Here is an 18,861-nt window from a genome sequence, read left to right as displayed (position 1 = left end):
TCACATCCATATTACATGGGTTTATAAATTATTCAACATTAATAGTAATAATAGTTTTACCATTTAAAAGCTCACCGATCATAGACAGTATAACAGGAATGAAATGTGCCTTTGAGATACAGTTCCACAAGAAATTGAGCCTATTATAACATTCAGAGATCCAAAACGCTGTGTATTACTCTTATCTCAAACTAAGTAAAACTTAAGTCTTAAAAATGCATTTTGTTGAGCATGACAGTACTACAGTGTTTTCCATTACAGAGAATCAGTCGATATGATGTTTTGGATAAGTAATAATATAGACAATATTAAAAGCTTGTGTTCCTGAAATGGGGGCACTGGCACACAGTCACAATCTGGCCATAGGAAAACTGCAATGGACCCTTTTCACAGTCTGTGATGACATGTTTCCATTTTTACAAAAATTGTAAATTAATGTTTCTTTATATTTTATATTTTAATTAATTTATTGTAGCCTACTTTATATGCTATACTTTGAGAGCAATGAATAAATCAATACAAAAATAGCTGTGAGGGTGTTGTTAATCAATCTATTTTTTCCCCTCTTTTGGAAAATCAAGGAAAACCCTACTGTGATTTCTTTCTTTTGCTACTGAAGCAAATGAGAATACAAAAATCACCACTCACCACTATAGAAGTGTACCAAACTCAGGGTTATTATCATTAACTAAAACCATAAAAATAAACATCGATATCACTCAAAATGAATAAACATTGCCTGAAATGACAAAAGAAAATATAAAAATAAAATACTGAATAAAAATAAAACTGTAATGGTATATCAGTGATGCTGAAGTAGCACTCCTCACTTCTAAGAAACCCTGAAATGCAAAAGAAGTCCAATAAATCATATGTTGGAGCTGAATTGGTCCACACAAATGACGATGATTAGAGTATCGTCTGCTACTGATGATACAAATTCCCACTTGTTTCAGAATATATTTTACTCTTTTACCCAACATACTGTATATTTGCTCCAACCACAGACATTAAATAAAATAAAGTTGGTAAATATACATATGTGCTAATGGTAATGATTTGGCTCTTCTATTAATCTACATTAAATGGATGTGTAATAAAAAAAATTCTTCATTGTTTTCTTCCGGTAGAATACTGGTTTAGACCTGAGAAACAGGTGTTGTGTTCAGTCTCCAGTCGGTCTGGTGTGGTTATAACAGTGGTGGACTCTTCCATAACCTCTAGACCTCAGTGCTTACAACGAGCCCCTTGAAATGAACAAAAACTCAAGACTTGCAACATACAACTCAAGTAGTACAGAAACATTACAAACTTCTACATGTACCGATGCATTGATATTGTTCTTGTAAATCCATTTAAGATCCATGAATAATTTTTTTCCGGGAACATTCTCTTTGAGTTCATAAGCACTTTATGTCCTTCATCAGTCTGACTCTGTTTCGCTGCTGGAGAGCATCTCTATGGACGTCCTTCTGTGGCTTCTGGTCCACCAGTGTAGGCTCCTATGAATAGAGTCGAATACCGCTACCGTGTATCTGGCAAACACCGAAATCCACTTGATCACTTCCAAAAAACAGTTCACAGAGCGAGATACAAAGCATACAAACACTGTGGTGTAGTGTGCCAGGAGAACGAGACTGCGTCCCAACTGTTTTGCATAATTAATAATCATGTTAAGCTTTAAATCATGTCGTCCCGTTCTGTTTTGTACCATGATGTAACTCCAAACCTAAAGTAATAGTTGCAACTGGCTCCTATTATCTCTTGCAAGCAACCATACCTAGTTTAGTTGGATTCTACGTTTTATTTTTGTGGACGGTCCCTTGGAGCAGAGTTATATGCGGCACACTGGGTCACTAGTAGTTTTCACACGCTCCCTTGCGCGGTCCAATCACAGCGCTGCGTTTCTGTTTCCGGGATGTTTGGTGATGTGGCTCTAAAATCCTGGAGACGAAATTGATCAAATAAACCACGCAGCTCTTCCCTGCGCCGAATACACAGGTCAGTTTCATGCTTAAATAACATTAACAAGATGCCTTTAAATGTATTCATGCGCTGACATGCACGAACGCAACTAACTTAGCGTTACATTTATAAATATCGTTATATAGTTGTTTACGAATCATCAGCTAGAGCCCAGATACAGCTTGCGCTCATTACTGCCGCTCATTGGGCTTTATTAATGCCATTTTATAACCCTTATCAAAAATAAAAGTCATACCTTTATGTGTGTCGATCATGTGCTCTTATACCAATCGATTTTAAAACACAAGGAAGAAGAGTCGCTCAATAATCTTTGCTGTTGTGTGGACAAAATGAAAGCGACGCAGCCGCAGTCGTCAGCTTCTCAGTTTCGGCGTTCTTCGGTTCTGTTCGGTTTTCTCCGCTTTATGACTCAAGGTGGTTATTCATTATCAGGAAATACAGACATATATTATTGTTATACAGGCGTGCACGCCTGCTGTATTTATTATCAGTACAAGGGACACGCATTGCGTAACAGATATGAGTTCATCAAGTGTTCTAGTTATGAATTATGCATATGATGTGCTCACAGTCTGTGTCCAATCATAATCAAAGTGAAATACGGCAAGTATATAAACTAACAAATATTCAGACTAACCATTCGGTGAGATCTTTTCCTTTATGCGGCATATATTGGATTTATTAATGTGGTGTAATGCAGAACAGAAGTGTTATATTTATATAAACTGAGTATTTAATGCCAAACTGTTAATTAATAGTGAGTGCAATTTAATTTAAAAAGTCTAGATGGTATTTCAAAGGTGCTTTGAATAATTACCATGGTCTTATTTCATTGTATTACTAGTTGATTTCCTGATATGGGATCTAGAGATGACCCTTTTAGGTAGTGTGGTCATGATTCGCCGAAGTTCTACCCTCATGTAACATTTAAAATGAAATTTTTCACTAATTCTGTAATCATTTGAACTTTTGATGTTGTTGTGCATAAGTGTGAATTGTGTCCCAGATGGGAAGTCTTTATATGATTATCTGACTTTATGTGATTCTGGTTTTATCTTGACTTGTGTCCTAACTATGTCAGAGCAGTTTCAGTAATGCACACAATACAGAGCTTGATACACAATACTCTGTGCATTTACATGCAGGTCAGCCATGTTTAGCCGGCTGACCCAAGGGGTGTCCTCTGTCCTCCAGGAGCTCTCGGGTGAGGAACGCTCCGATGGAGACTTCCAGGTGAGCTGACAACATCTGAACAATCCTTGGAGTGATATTTTGGGTCAATGCCAAGAAATTACTCCGTTGGTAACTGTGCTGAAAGATCAGATAATAGCCCGCGTTTCCACATTTAAGTACTTATTTAAAAATAATTGCATTAACAATAAAACAAAAAAACATCTTAAAAGCAGCACTAAAGGCCCGTTCACACCAAAGACAATAACTATAACAATAAACATATAGTCGTTCTAAATTTAAAAGAATAGCAGAGTCCATAAAACAACTATAGCAATAACATCACAGACGAACAATATCATAGGAATCACTTTCAGAATGTTTTTTTTTTTTTTCGGCTTATGAGAGAAGAAAAACAATCAAAATCCATCCCACTTTAAAGAGCTTGAGCATTTAAAAATGCTAGACGACAGAACTGCAGCGAATGCTAATGTAGTTATCATTATAGTTATCTTTACAGTTATTGTTCTTGGCGTGAATAAGCCTTAAGAATAATACAAGCATAAGTAGACAAACAAGAACAGTGCTAAGATAACACCATTTGGATGTAGACTCAAAGGAGAGAGTGGATCTTTGTAGGCCAGCACCAGTGCAGGGAGATGAGAAGCGGTGTGAAATGAAACACATACATGGATGAATTGTTCACAGTAACATGCATTTGGAAAATAGGGTGAATTTAATATTTAATTTTAACATGCGGTTGGGAGGGAGTGATTTAACCATCTAGAGAGCACGCTCTAATTTTTGAATGTTGTCTTTGGAGCAGGATGGTCTGGTGCCTCAGCCTCAGCCTGACGCTGAAGCATCCCCGGAGGGCTCAGAAGAGGTCCTGGAGAGGCTGGCCCAGACCGAACAGCTGGTGGTTCAGCTGAAGGAGCTGATTCGAGAGAAGGACAGCCAGCTCGCCAGCACTGAAAAACAGCTCAAGGTGTGGACTTGCATAACGAGAATAGAACAAACAAGAAGATCATGAATGTCAACACGTCTGAAGCTTGATTTTGCATTTGCGGCTGTTTTTGTTCTCGCACAGGAGGAGAAAGAACAGGCAGAAGTCAAGTTTACAAAGCTTAAACTGCAGGCCAAAGCCAAGGTGGCTGCCCTGAACAAACAGCTCAATGAGCTGAAAGGACAAGATGCATTCAACAGCAGTCAGGTGAAGAGACAAGCTGACATATTTGTTATTTTTAGCGTGAAGTGGACTTGGATAGGTTTTTATAGTGTGCTAACTAAATATAATTGTTATTAGTAGTGTATTCATCTTACGCTCCCCGAAGAAGATGTGTAATAAATATGGGAGATTGCCAAATGAATTAAAGTTTTCTGAATGGCGGTATGAAAATGAAATGTTTGTTTAGAATTCAGAGAGCTCCTTCCAAATGGCTCCCGGAGTGGAGGAGGAACTCCAGCAGCTGAAAGAAAAGCTCAGTCAGGCAGAGTCGGCCAACATGACCCTCCAACATCAGCTCTGGGAAGCTGAACAGCGTGTGAGAGAGGAAGGTCATGCAGAGCAGGTGTGTTCGCAGGTCCAATTATTCATTTAAGCACCCTGAATAAGTGCTTATTCTGTTCACATCTTTTAATGTGTCATATGATGGTCAGTTCTTTTGCCGCTATTGTTTTATTTCTGTAATAAACTAATCTCAGACTTTCACTCTCAAAGACTGTATCCACTGTTTTATTTTTTTTAAATGTCATCCAGATCCAATTTCTGCAGACTGTGGTGAAGGAAAAAGATGTGCGATTTCAAGAACAAATACTCAAACATGAGCAGGAACTCCTCAATCTCACACAAGCTTCAAATGACCCTGACTTACAGCAGGTGTGTTTGCATTTCTCATGTTTGCATTTTTCATGTTCGAAAAACAGAGTCCACTTTGATATTATGGTAAAGAAATAAATGTGATTAATAGTGTGTCATGAGCTTAGGTTAATCTTTAATCAATAAATAAACAATACTATTATAAGAAAATATACACACACAAACATTATGCATCAGTAAACAAAGATGTAAGATGGGGAGTAACATTGTCTTGCTGTTTCTATATTTGTTGGATTTTTGTTTTGGGATACCCTGAGGTGTTGTAGCTATATTTGTGTGTTGTTATAATGCATGAAATCATAGCTCATCATGTTACCATGGCAATTTTGATGTAAGCTGTCTTGCATGGTACATGCATTTCCACATTCTATGAGCAGCGTCCAACTCATCTTATGTTTTTGTTCATGTTGTTGGACAGGAATTAAGAAAGAATGGGTGGATTAACACTGTTTCTACACCATGCATGACAAAAAAACAAATCAAACCCTGTAGCTTTTTTAGGATGTCTATCAATACACATGGTTCTGTTTTGCTCTAATCCAATGTATTCTTTTACAGGCTCTTCGTGCATCCCAGCAGCGCATAGAGGAGTTGGAGGAGTCCTTGCGTTCTCGTTCAGAAGTCCTAGAAATGTTGCAGCAGGAGCTCAACAGTGCAGACCAGCAGAAACAGGTCAGCACAACATATAAAGGTTTACACTGTTTCCTTGTAATGTTTGAAAGCAAAATAAGTTACGAATAATCACAGTCAATTAAGAGATTTTTTTTCCTTAGCAACATACATCTTTCTTGTGATTTTCAACCAGTGAGATTTCACTGAGGGTAGATATAACCAGCAGTGTGATTTAAAAATAGAATCTAAGTAACCAACAGAATTTCTTGTTGCATGCTGTGTTCACAGCTGGTTGGACTAAAATCTTTTTTAAGATTAAAGACCCTTTAGCAAGATTATAAACATGACGAATGTTTCATTTGTACAGATTCTGACTACTCAGTTCAGGCAGATGGAGTTGGAGTTGGCAGAAGCCCAGAGACTGAGAGAAGAGGAGAGGCAGCAGTGGGCAATGCGTGTTGAGGAAGAACTCCAGACTCTTAGAGCCAGACTAGAGGCTTCAGAGATTGAGAGAGAACTGTCCGCCACTGAATTGCTGAAAAAGACCACAGAGATGGATGAAATGAGAGGAAAGGTTGAATCTGCTGAAAGAGAGAAAGAAGAACTTAATGCTGAGTTTCTGAAAAAGACCACAGAGTTGGATGAGATGAGAGCAAAACTTGAATCTGGGCAAAGAGAGAAGGAAGAAATTCTGGAGAAAATGAAAGAGAGAGAGACTAGCTTTGAGGCAGAGCTGGCCAACATGAAAGTATCTCTAGAAACTAGATTAGACGCATCCGAAAATGAAAGAGACCAGAACATCAGTGCCCTCAATGCTGAGTTACTGAAAAAGACAGCAGAGTTGGATGAAGTGAGAGCAAAACTTGAATCTGGGCAAAGAGAGAGGGAAGAAATTCTGGAGAAAATGAAGGAGAGAGAAACTAGCTTTGAGGCAGAGCTGGCCAACATGAAAGTATCTCTAGAAGCCAGATCAGAAACAACAGAAAGTGAAAAAGAGCAGACCATCAGTGCTCTCAATACTGAGTTACTGAAAAAGACCACAGAGTTGGATGAACTGAGAGAAAAACTTGGAGCTGAGGAGAGAGAAAGACTGGAGACATCACAAGAGAGACAAACAAGGTTTGAGACGGAGCCGGCCAGCGTGCAAGGAAGCTGTCTGGAACTTGCTGAGAAACAGAAAGAGGAAATGACAAAGAAGCTAGAGGTGGAGTTGGCAAGTCGCATGGAAGAGCTTCATCATCTTCAGGAGAAGCTCAATGAAGTGGATAGAGTAAGGGAAGAAGAATCTAAGAGTGAAGAAGATCACTTAGCACAGATGCAAAAAGAGCTTGAGTCCTTAAGAGAGACGCTGGATGCCAATAAAGAGGAACAGAAAGCAGCACTGCAAGCCAAGGATGCACTGGAGAAACTTTGGAGAGGGATTCAGAATTTGACAACTGCTGGGGAGGCAGAGGTGGAAATAGCCATTCCTACCGACCCTGCACAGTTCTTAGAGGTGTTACCTGCTGTAGAAGCTCAGCTGAGCAACCTTACAGAGGAACAGCAGGAGAGTCAAGCACGCTTGTCCCAGATCACACTCACTCTACAATCTCTGCAAGGTAAACAGCCCAGGAGAACAAAGTTTAAAGCAGTTTTTGTGGTCTGAGTAAACTGTCCTTGGAAGCATTTTATCAAACAATGCCACAACATAGGGCAAATTGTTTGTACTATGATCAGACAGTAATTATGTCTTAATGCGCCTGATGCTTTAGGTCAACTGGATAGGAGCACAGCTGAGAGAGAGGAAGCAGTTGCTAGGATACGGGAATTAGAGGAACAACTTCTCACTGTTCAGGTAGGTGGATTGCAAAATATGATGGAGTTTTAAACATTAACACTGATAAATATTTGTTCTTGTTATTTGAACTTATGAGTGCTTTGAAAGCAATTAATAAGAGCTACTTTCACTCATACTTAGGTGTTCAAAAAAAGTATTTGTTTCTTGGTATTAAATCTGTCCTGCATTATTTATGCTATGGACATGAATGATGCTTAAAATTGTATGGATTGTTGTACAGAGCTCTGCTGTTACTTTTCCTGATCAGATTTAGTATTTGCACCTAATGACCAGGGCAAAAAATGATTAATGCAATGGAGATGGTGCACAGAATAAGTTTGTGTCTGAATGGCAAACACATTTGGATGTATATAGCGCAAGCTGTGTCTGGTGCGACAGACACAAGGTGACATTAATGCCTAGACGGTTTGTCTCACAACTTATCAGGTCAGAGATATCATAATCCTCTCGAATTTCTTCATTTGTTTTGATTACTGGCCCCCACATATAAGGGCATAATTATGAAGCATTAATAAAGGTATGGTCTGTAATAGCATTGAAATGCTATTACAGTTAAATAAACCAGTACCCTCTCAGTAAGCATGCATTAGTGTAAGCATACCATTTGTTGTAACTGGGACTTGTCTTTCCTAGGTTACTGGTGAGTCATTACGTGATCATGTGGCTGACCTGTCTGTGAGGGATTTGGACAGGGCACACCAGGGTGAGTTTAATGTTTGCCCTTGTGTAGCTAAATGTACTTTGAACTGCAGTGTTTCTTTCAGTGACAGCAGTCCCATGTTCTTCCATAATAGCCTTGCTCTCTGGTAGAGAACATGCCTTTTAATATTGTGGTTTGTAAGCTTGTTTCTAATGTTAAGATATTAGTTAGGACAACCGGAAAGACTGGTTCCCCCATTCAAAACACAAAACAAAAACATGAAGTTAAGAATCTGTTCTTGAAACAATGTGTTTATTTTTATTTACATAATACGTTTTGCATGCTTAATTTTTAGTTATTTGATGATTTGCACATGGTTGTCTTATGATTTTTCTTTCTTCTCACAAATGCTACTCTCAGATAACAGTGGAGATGGATATAGTTCAGAAAACAAATTACAGACAGATCGGATACTGTTTTTGGAGCAGCAGCTTGCAGACAGAGAAAGGGAACTCTTTGCTCTCAAAGAAAAACTGTCACTCACCACAAGCAAAAGTATTCCAGTGGAAGAAAGTGCTGATAGTGCAAGCAGAAGAGATATCGCTGGGTTGCATGATAACACTACAGCTCTATCTGATGTTCTTGAGGGCACACAAGAGGAAGAGACAACACTTGTGGCAGTAGACACATCTGTTCTATCGGTCTCTGCTGGCAATGAGAGTAGCCCTGAGCTTATAGCACCTCAGCCTGAGTCTCCTGGAGAATCAAAGGGTACCTCCTCGGATGAGATGGTGACAAGCAGTGACTCAGAGGTGGCTCATAGTAGCTGGACTCTTCTAGAAGCAGTCAACCAAGATGGCACTCAAGAGTGGGCACCCCAAATTCAGGACTTTGCCTCACTACGCTTATCCACGCAATCTTGGGAAGAGACCTGTGAAGAGCATGTTGCAAGCTGCATAGTTGATATTGAATCACCATCTTTAGTTATCCATGAAACTGTGCAGGTACATCTACAACAGGAGGGAAGTCTGCTAAATACAGATTCAAGCAAAGGTCAGGCTTTTGCTCAGGTCTTGGCAGAAGAGATTCAGAAAAGATATAGTGAACTTCTGGGAGAACTTCAGCAGTTGAAAGACTCCGCTTTACAATCACAGGAGAGCGTCTTCCAGCTGGAGGAAGCATTGAAGTCACTTACAGATTCCAAAAATGAGGCTCAGTCTAAGGCAAATATATACGAGAAAGAGCTCATTGAAGTTAGGGCATTGTTTGAGCAAGAAAAATTAGAAAGGCAAAATGTTGCTGAGCAGTTTGAAAACTCGCAGGAAGAGGTTCTCTCTAAAGATGATAAGCTGAAAGCCTTACAGGCAAGCCTTGATGAAGTTCATCTAAGACTTGTTGAACAAGAAGGTCAAGCTAGAATGCTAGCTGCTCAACTGGAGGACAGAGAGCTCACTACCTCCAAACTGGAACAGAAGCTCTTGGACATGGAGGGCAGATTAGTGCAGGTCTCTCAGGAGGCTGATATGGCAAAAACTGCTCTCATTGACAGGACTGCTGAGCTGGAAGATCTACAAAAGTGTCTTTCACAGAAAGACCAGGAGATGATGGAACTCAGTGATAGCATGACTGCCAAACTACTCCAGGCTGGAGAGGAAAAGTTTGCAATATCCAGTGAAGTCAAAAAGCTAAAAGAGCAAATACATGAACTTGAGAGTGTCAAGGATGACCAGCAGAAAATCAAAGAGGATACAACAGCAGAATGTGAGGAGCTTGTTGCTTTACGAAAGGAGAAGGAGGACCTGAATACTCAAATGGCTGCCATGAAGAAAGATGGAGAACAGGTCAAGAGAAAGCTGCAGGCAGCTCTGATACAGCGGAAGGAATTGCTAAAAAAAGTTGCAGACTTTGATAAGGAGGCTGACAGCAGGGAAGAAAAGGAAATAGATGAGGAAACAACTCTTCAATTCAAAAATGAAATTAAGGAAAAAGAGAAAGAAATACAGAGACTTGAGGCTTTGTTGCAAGAGACCAGAGATGACTTAAATTTAAAAGAAGAGACCTTAACAAGTCTGCAACAAAAAATCAGTAACCAAGATCAAGCATTGATTGAATCACGTGCAGAAATACAACATTTGACGGAGCAGTATGTACAACTAACTGAACAACAAATGTCACAGGTGGACAAAAATAAGCTAATTTCACAGATAGCTTCCATGGAATCTGACATTGAAATATTGCATAAAAAGCTTCAGGAAGCTACTGATGCTTATGAGGACGCTGTTGTGAAAGCTCAAGAGAACGATCGCCATCATCTTGATCAGATGAAACAACAGAAAGAGGAGTATAGTGACCTTTTTGAACGCCTCCAAACTGAAGAGAGAGAAAAAATTGGATTGTTGAATCGTATTATGGAACTTGAGGGACTGCTAGAATCAAAGAAGGATACAGATAAAGTTGTGAGTGTAGATGTGGAGAGGAATGTTGGGTCTGCTACACAGAATTTGGAGAAACCAGAGACAAACGATTGGGTTCAGGAGGACTGGGTGGATTTTGCTGAGACTGAGTCACAACAACATAATAAACCTGGTGAGCAAACTCAACCGCCTGTGGTAAAAGATCATGAGGAAATTATAAATGCTCTCCAGGAGGAATTAAGAGTTGAGCAAGCTGCTCGTGTGGAATTAGAGGTGCGACTACAAGAGAGCCAATCCTCTCAATCACTCACTGATAGCAAATTCAAAGAGCTTTGCAAAGAACTTGAAGCCTTGAGAGAAAAGGATAGGCAGATTGATGCTCTCACTGAGGAAATGGAAGCTCTTAGGGAGAAATGTCAGAGATCTGAAACTCATGCAGCAAAGCTGAAAGCGGAGGTGGATGAGGCTTGGGAAGCAGCTAAAAGAAGCATCTCTGATGCTGAGTCCCCAGTCAAAGCACTTCAGTCAGAAGTGGAAGAATTTAAACAATTTCTCAAAAACAAGAATGATGAGATTGTTGATTTAAGCCAACAGCTTAGTGAACAAAGTTCTCTTTTACTTAAGATGCAGGCAACGGTTCTGGAGAAAGATCAGCAGATTGCTTCCCTACAACAAGGGCTTAAAGCTGAGCAAGATAGAGCTCAAAAACTGGAAGCAGAAATGCCACAACGCGAGGAAGAAGAGAAGGATAATAGTGCCAAACTCCAACAGCTTCAACGTAAACTGCAGGCTGCTCTTGTGTCACGTAAGGAAGCACTCAAAGAGAAACAGGTGCTGAAGGAGGAACAGGCTGCTGCTGAGAAGATCAAATTAGAGCTACAACAGAAGCTGGAGTTAATCGAGTTGGAGCTGAACAAGGCAAAAGAAGAAAGGGAGAAGTTAATTGAGGAGGTGGATCGAACTTTGTTGGAAAACCAAAGTTTGCATGCCTCCTGTGAGAGCCTTAAACTTGCTATGGAGGGTGTTTTGAATGAGAAGGATGCATGTAAACGTCAAGCAGAGAGTACCAAAGAGGAATCCGAACAAGCGTGCAGGCAGTTGGAAGAAAAGGTGCAAAGCATGAAAGAGGAGTATGAATCCCTCCTTAAGTCATATGAAAATGTGAGTGATGAGGCTGAACGAGTGAGACGAGTGCTTGAAGCTGCTCGACAGGAGAGGCAGGAGTTAGCAGGCAAGGCTCGAGCTCATGAGGCAGCCAGACAAGAGGCTGAGAGATTAGCTGGGGAAGCTATGAAGGAGGTGGATGTTGTGAAAGAAAAAATGAGAAAGTTTGCCAAGGTTAAGCATCAGAAGATTATGGATCTAGAGGAAGAAAATGAAAGGCTTCGGGAGCAGGAAGAGAAGAAATTGACCAAACACAAAGAAACTGAGCTGAAACAAGAGCTTGAGAGAGTCAAAAAAGAGTTTGAGACCTTGAAAACAAATTACAATATCGTTATGGATGAAAAAAACTCTTTGGAGCATGAAGCTGAGGAGTTGAGACAGCGTTTGGCTGAGGAAATTGACAAAAAGGGCAGTGAGACCCTGGACACATGCTCCGTGGAAGCTATTCATGAAGTTAAAGTTGTCACACAGCAGAGAAGTCCTGATTTAAGTGAAATTCAAGAGCCATTGGAATCCATTGGTACTGCTCTTGAACAAGAAGTCACAGAAGTGCAAGCAAACGTTGAGATGACAGCTCAAACAGAGGAGAGGCTCAAGGAACTGGAAGCCTCTCTCAAAACAGCAGAGAATAAAATAAAGGAACTTGAAGCTGCTCTTGAAGATCACATGGAATCCAGAAGCAAGCAAGAGTCAACGCTTAATGCAGAGCTTGCTTTCCTCAAGCAGAACCTACAGGAGTCTTTAGAAAGAGAGGGTCTTCAGAAGGAAGAGCTCTCTAAGAAAGAGACCCAACTGCAAGAACTTCGCACTAGCCTAGAGGCTGAAAGGGATGACTTGGAGGAGCAGTTAATGAACCAGCTGGCTCAGCTCAATGGCAGCATTGCGGGCTACCAGCAAGAGGCATCTGACAGTCGTGATCACCTAACAGACATGCAGAAGGAATTGGAGAAACTGGAGAGAGAGAGGGCTGAGCTGGAGGCTGAGGTGGCAAGTGAGAGGGACCGGGCAGCCAGGATGGAAGAGGACATGAGGCAGGCCCAACGAGAAAGAGCAGAGGCTGAGGCAGGCAAACAAAGAGAGCTGGAGCAGAAGTTGAAATCAGCACAGAGGTTTAAAGAAGGTAGTCAAAATAGGACACGTCAACTTGAGGAGCTGCTGAGGGAGAAGCAAATGGAAGTTCGTCAGCTACAGAAAGACTGCATTGAGTACCAGGAAAGGATAAGTGAACTGGTTAAAGAATTTAAGTCATTGACTTTGGGAAGAGATGAGGTGAGTGCAGAGCTTGAGGCAGCACGCTTGGAAATTGCAAAGATTATGCAAGACAGAAAAAGTATTGCATCTGAACTTTCAACATGTAAAGGGAAGCTGGACATGGCGCTGGAAGAAGCAAAGCAGGCCCAAGCAGACAAACTAGCTGCTGAACAACTGGTACAGTGCAAAGAAGCTGAGTTGAAGGCAGATGCGGAGCGTACCCTGGATGAAGTCAGGTATCGTCTTGGAGCCGAGCTTAAACAGATGGAATTAAGACTAGAGAAATCTTACCGGGAGCGGGAGAGGGAGGAAGAGGCAACTCTTGAGGCAAGGAGCATTGCTGAGACAGCAGACAGGCATGCCCAGGAAATGCAGGCACGTCTGGATGAAGCACTGGCTCGGTTAGCAGCCTTTTCGCGCTCCATGTCATCCTTGCAGGATGATCGTGATCGAGTGCTGGATGAGGCCAAGCATTGGGAGAGTCGTTTTCATAGTGAGCTACAGGAAAAGGAGGCTGATGTTCGGGAGGCTGAGACCCATGCTAAAAAACTTGCTGAGCAACTCCAGAGGGAGACCACCCAAAAAGAGGAGCTGCAGAATTTATTGGAAAGGTTTGTTGTCTTTTTTTTTTTTTTTCAGTAAAGTTTTAATTTATATTAATTAAGCTTGAACTTCAAAGAAATTAAAAAAAAAATGAATATGCTGTATGTCTACAGAATGCAAAAGGCAGAAGAGAACCTACAGCTAGAGCTGTCTGAGGCAGAAAAGAAACATAATAAAAGCCTTGCAGCTCTTGAGGAAGAAAGAGGAGATCTGCAGCAGAAGCTCACTTTGGTAGAGACCAACCTGACCCAAACTCGTTCCCAGCTGACTAGTCTGGAGACAGAGGCAGAGGGATTACGGCACCGAACCAAAGCTCTAGAAGAAGCAGTAGACAAGCTTCAGAGTGATGCTAATGAGGCACGTGCAGTGATCAAAGAAAGGGAGACAGAAGAAAGGAGACTATGCTTGAGGCTGGAGCAACTGGAGACAGACCTGGCATCTTCAAAGAACCTTACTGACAATCTTCAGGCAGCATTGGATGAGAAGGAGAAGAGGGAGATGGAGCTCCTTGGTGAGAAGGAGCAAGCTGTGACACAGGTACTTAATATACTGAAAATAAAGCTTCTGAAACAAATGCATGCATATACATTAATCTCATTGTAGGTCATTTAAAACCTTAAAATGATAGATATTTTTCTCTGCTTTTAGGCTGTAGAGGAGGCTAGAAAGGATGCTGATGGAAGGGCCGAAATGGCAGAGAAAGAGCTGGAGCAGAAGAGAGAGGAGTTGCGTGGTTTAAAAGAGAAGCTTCGTAAGGCTGAGGAGGACACCTTCCAGAGCAGAGCTCAACTTGAGTCCTTTACCAAAGCTATGGGCTCCCTGCAGGATGACAGAGACAGCGTGCTCAGCCAATACAAGCAGCTAGAGGAAAGACATCTCCAGGTAATGTGGCTTTAAATAGTTAGATTATATTTTGAAAATATATCCTAAATTGCATTAATTCATAATTAATTTGCATAAAGTATCTTTTTAAATTCCAACTCGTCCTTGGTCTCATGGTCTCTCAGGTTATGATGGAGAAGGACAGTCTGATCCAAGAGGCTGCAGCTGAAAACAATGGGTTAAAGGAGGAGATTCGAGCCTTGTTGTCACAGCGAGATGACCTTAATGCTGAGAATGCCAAGCTGGCTGCCCAGCTTCGTGGCTACAGAAATGACCTGAACCAGGTCCTTGCTATGAAGGACTCCCAGCACAAGCAAATTCTAGCTGCTCAAGTAGAGCGCATCAGTTTCCTGGAGAGAGAGAAACAAGATTTTGAGAACCAAATACAGGCTCTTGTAAAAGATGTTGCACAAGGAAAGGTACCTCCATTGGAGCAGGAGAACTTGAGCCAAGCCAGTGAAGGAATTGTTAGAGTCGATAAGCAAGAAGCACCAGGGGCCGAGGTAGAGAAGCTGAGGGAACAGCTCCAAGCTGCTAGAAAGCGTATCACCACCTTGGAGGAGACCTTGGAATCGGAGAAGGAGACCCAGGCAGTCCACAGCAAAGAGTTGAAGGAGCTGCGCTGGGAAGGCGGTGTCCTGCGCACTGAAGCTGAAACAGCCGAGGAAAGGGTTGCAGAGTTGGCACGAGACCTGCTGGTGATGGAGCAGCAGCTTCTGGAGGAGAGGGAAGCAGCCTCTCAGCTTCGAGCTCAGAATCAGTCTTTTGGTCAAGCCATGGCCTCTCTGCAGGATGCAAGAGATCAGGCTATACGTGAGGCCAAGGAGCTGCGTCTCACAGCTCTCTCAGCTTCTCCTCCAAGTGGCTCCAAAGGAGAAGTGTGGAGCCTAAAAAATGCCCTAGCAGCCCTGCAAAATGACAGGGAAAGAATGGTATGTTATTAATGAATTGATCATTTATTGGAAGGCTAAGTATTAGTTTTTGCATCCTGCAATAACATTTGCAACCTATTAATTGTACCTCAGTTGGAACAACTGGACTTGCAGCGGTCTGAATTGGACAGACTTGGATCTGGTGAACTATCCGGGCTCACTCAAGCTCTGGATGATGAGAGAAGAAGGGCAGGGGAGCGAGAGGAAAAGATCATGGCAGAGCTGAGGGATAGAGACGCACAGATGGACATATACAAGCAAGAACTGGAAATGCTCAGGTGAGACTCAGGGGTTTAACTATTGACAATTGCCCGCTGCCATTCTGCTGTTTTGGTCGTAGTCTTGCAGAGCACTGCTTCTGATTGCTGGAAGTATGGTCCCTTTGGTAGCTTCTGTCCAGTTTGATTGGTGTGGTAAATGTAAATTAAAATGTTTGTAGACTTGGTGACCATACTGAAGTTAAAAAACACTGTTTCTTACAAATTCTTACTAAAATTTTCCATGTATAGACTTGAGAGGATGGACTGGCAGAGTCAGGCTGAGCTCTTGAAGCAGCAGACCCTGACCACCCTCTCAGAAAGGGACCAGCGGGTTCGCCAGCTTACTGCCATGCTGGAGGAAGCACAGGCATCAAAATTCCGGCACGAGCACACACAAAGACAGGTAAGAAGCTATAGTCTCCTTTTCAAATACAAGACATTGAAAGCAACATAGAAATGTTGTTTTCCATCAATCTATCTGCCTTGTTTTGTGTAGCTAGAGACATTTATAGGTTTTTTTCTTTTCACTGTACTGCTGTTTATTAATACGCCTTGTATGAGATTGGACTTGTGCCACAGTTTTGCTTATTTCACAAGTGGTCTCAGTCTGTTAAACCCCACTGTATATTTAAGTGTAAATCTGAGAAGTCCTTGATCTGTTTCATTGACTTCAGTGTGTGAGGCATCCAATACTAATTTTTTTTGTTCTTTAGGGAAGCCTTGCAGTAGACGCTGCCCCTGGTGGCCCTCTAGAGCACAACGAGGGCTATAAAGCTGAGTGCATTGAACTCCAGAGAAGGTACTGCTGCCAAGTTTAGTCTTATTTTTAATTATACTGATCCACAGCTGCATGCGGTCAATCTCTTCAGCACCTGTGCCACAAACTGCATTGATAGCAGTTGTAGATAATACTCCAGATAATAGCTAACATACAACTAATACTGTATTTGAAAGGAAATGGATATGTAGTATGTTAGTGTGTATCACTAATCACACAGTAATAAAATGTATTAATTTTTTTCTCTGTTTGGTCTTTTTCCCTATCAATCTTATCAATTTCCTTTTTTTTTAATCAATGGCTTTTGTATAATACCAGTGCTGTACAGTAACTCTTCAACTCTCTGTGTTTCTGTCAGGCTGGATGAGGAGTTAGAACAGAGACTCCGAGTAGAGGAGCAGCTCATCGCTGCACAGGATCGCCTCAAACGGTTTGACCCTAATCTCAGATTAAGATCAACTCACTGCCCCTTGGGTCTGGGCATTACTGGTGCAGACTGTAAAATATAGCATAATACACTGGCCCCAAAACTTATTTGGCCACTTTCACACACTTAAGTCTTTAAAAAGGCATGTGAATGTCATATCATTGTTTTAGATACAGAACATCAAACTAAATCATCTGGACCTTTCCTATGAACTACTTATATTTTGGGGCAACTGCATATGAACCAACTGCAGTTTTTATTCATATATTTTACACTTCACTTTTCACATTTAAATCCATAAAATATTGATTAAATATCACATGTGTCTTCATCATTTATAGCTATACAAAGGGGGAGTGGCAGACAGCGTCTGAAGCCGTGATGTCAGAGACGGCTGTCCTTATCGAGCCTCCAGAGGGCACCGTTACACGGGTAAACGCAACCCCTTTAATGCATTCCACACTGTTTTGTTTCAACATGCATTGATTATATTATTTGATTATTTAACCCTGAGTATTTTTTTGGAATTATATATATATTTTTTCTATGCATTTTCTTTTTTATCTTAGACTCGAAGTGGACCTGGGTTACTGCGGATGCTGCGAGCTGCATTCTGCTCTCGTCAGCGAACCCCTCTGCTGGTGTCCCTCTACCTGCTGACTGTTCACGTGCTGTTGCTGCTATGCATGGGAGGATATCTGTGAGAGAGATTCATCACGCTTTACTGAGAGAGAGAGACGGTTACATGCTCATTCACTTATCATACAAAACAGTGGACTTATTATTTAACACAAGATTAATTAATTTACATTCTTCTAAGAATATTAGTCCTTGCTTATTTACCAAAGTTACATCTGATCAGGGTTTCCTTTTTTTTTTTTCTTTTTTTTTTTTTTTAATCAGAGGGTTCTGGCAAAAAAATAATTTCCACCCAGTTTAATGGGGCTTGTCCATGCTAGTAACACTAGGGCACAACCTGCACTTCCTCAAGAACATGTTTTACCCTTTAAGAAAGCCCAGATTAATGAAGGAATTTTTATGCGCCTGGAAAATGTCAGCATCTGTTTAACTGGATCTTTCACATTGTCTGTCGAATGCATAAAGGTAGACATAAAAGGTCTTATTTTGATCACATTCCAGCTTCCTGTAATTAGTTTTCTTTCTTGATATCTCTTTATTTCTGCATCAAGTCATTCAAAAGCATTCATGTGTAATGTAACGGCAAAACTGATAGAGATACTGGATGTGTCTGCATGGCAAGACGTCAGAAGTCTTTAGAAATGTCCTAGTGTGCTGACTGTTTCCTTTCATGGAAGACTAGTTTGCCAGCTTGGTGCAATACTGTCATTTATATTTGTTCATTTTAATTGTTGGTGTTTCGGTTTTTTTGTTTTGGTGTTTATTTTCTTTAACACACTACACGTCATGTTCTTTACATCTGGACTACTATTGCTTTTATTCACTTTAAAGACGTAAATGAAATACCATGAATTTCTTTAGATGTTTCGATTCTGTTTCAGTTATAAAAAGCTTCATCAAGTCATTCATGTTCTGCTCATTTCCAGTTTTCTGAGCTGGAGCCGGACTTCCTATTCTCACTACTGTCACGCTGATCTGTTTGGGCTGTTTAGGGGTGGTATAGGTTGTGGTTAAAATGTCGTCTCTGTTTACAGTGCGATTTTAAGAACAGCCCAGTAAGTGTTTTATCTGTAAAATCCATGTAAATGATCCTTTCTCTCCCTCCTGCTACCCTGTTCTAGGGGCTATTTTTTGGAAATAAAGTCTATTTATGGGAAGACATACACATCTGGTGTGGGGTTGAATGATATAATGAATTTTTGGACATGGTGGTGCCATTGCAGTAGATTTACAGTAAAGCCTTCATTTGGAGTTTAAACAACAGTATAATAACAGCTTAAAAACATCTCTACCAGTAGTGAAAACTACCCACAATGCTTCACCAACCACTCCAAACAACTGTGATCCACCAAAGCACCAACAATCACTACCACAGCAACCCCGGCCT

At 41.0% G+C, this 18,861-nt stretch overlaps 1 protein-coding gene across 1 annotated transcript; it reads left to right on the top strand.

The window, feature by feature from the left end:
- Window positions 1–1,670: 1,670 nt before the first annotated feature.
- Window positions 1,671–18,637, top strand: golgb1 (golgin B1). The gene is made up of 20 exons (XM_019093171.2): window positions 1,671–2,001; window positions 3,132–3,219; window positions 3,983–4,144; window positions 4,247–4,369; window positions 4,572–4,727; window positions 4,916–5,035; window positions 5,594–5,707; window positions 6,015–7,245; window positions 7,399–7,481; window positions 8,118–8,187; window positions 8,545–13,564; window positions 13,670–14,093; window positions 14,205–14,438; window positions 14,564–15,370; window positions 15,464–15,648; window positions 15,880–16,033; window positions 16,344–16,429; window positions 16,767–16,838; window positions 17,177–17,267; window positions 17,405–18,637. Exons 2-20 carry the CDS (start codon window positions 3,139–3,141, stop codon window positions 17,537–17,539), a joined length of 9,348 nt encoding a protein of 3,115 aa, XP_018948716.2. The 5' UTR covers window positions 1,671–2,001; window positions 3,132–3,138; the 3' UTR covers window positions 17,540–18,637.
- The last annotated feature ends 224 nt before the right edge of the window (window positions 18,638–18,861 follow it).

The sequence above is a fragment of the Cyprinus carpio genome, chromosome A4 (assembly GCF_018340385.1).
Source record: "Cyprinus carpio isolate SPL01 chromosome A4, ASM1834038v1, whole genome shotgun sequence".
Classification (NCBI taxonomy): domain Eukaryota; kingdom Metazoa; phylum Chordata; class Actinopteri; order Cypriniformes; family Cyprinidae; genus Cyprinus; species Cyprinus carpio.
This window is presented reverse-complemented; position numbering and strand designations above follow the sequence as displayed.

Coding starts and splice junctions, on each gene's coding strand:
- golgb1 (XM_019093171.2), top strand. CDS start 3,139: ATGTTTAGCCGGCTGACCCAAGGGGTGTCCTCTGTCCTCCAGGAGCTC. Junction 4,370..4,571: donor ATGCATTCAACAGCAGTCAG/GTGAAGAGACAA, acceptor ATGTTTGTTTAG/AATTCAGAGAGCTCCTTCCA. Junction 14,439..14,563: donor TAGAGGAAAGACATCTCCAG/GTAATGTGGCTT, acceptor ATGGTCTCTCAG/GTTATGATGGAGAAGGACAG.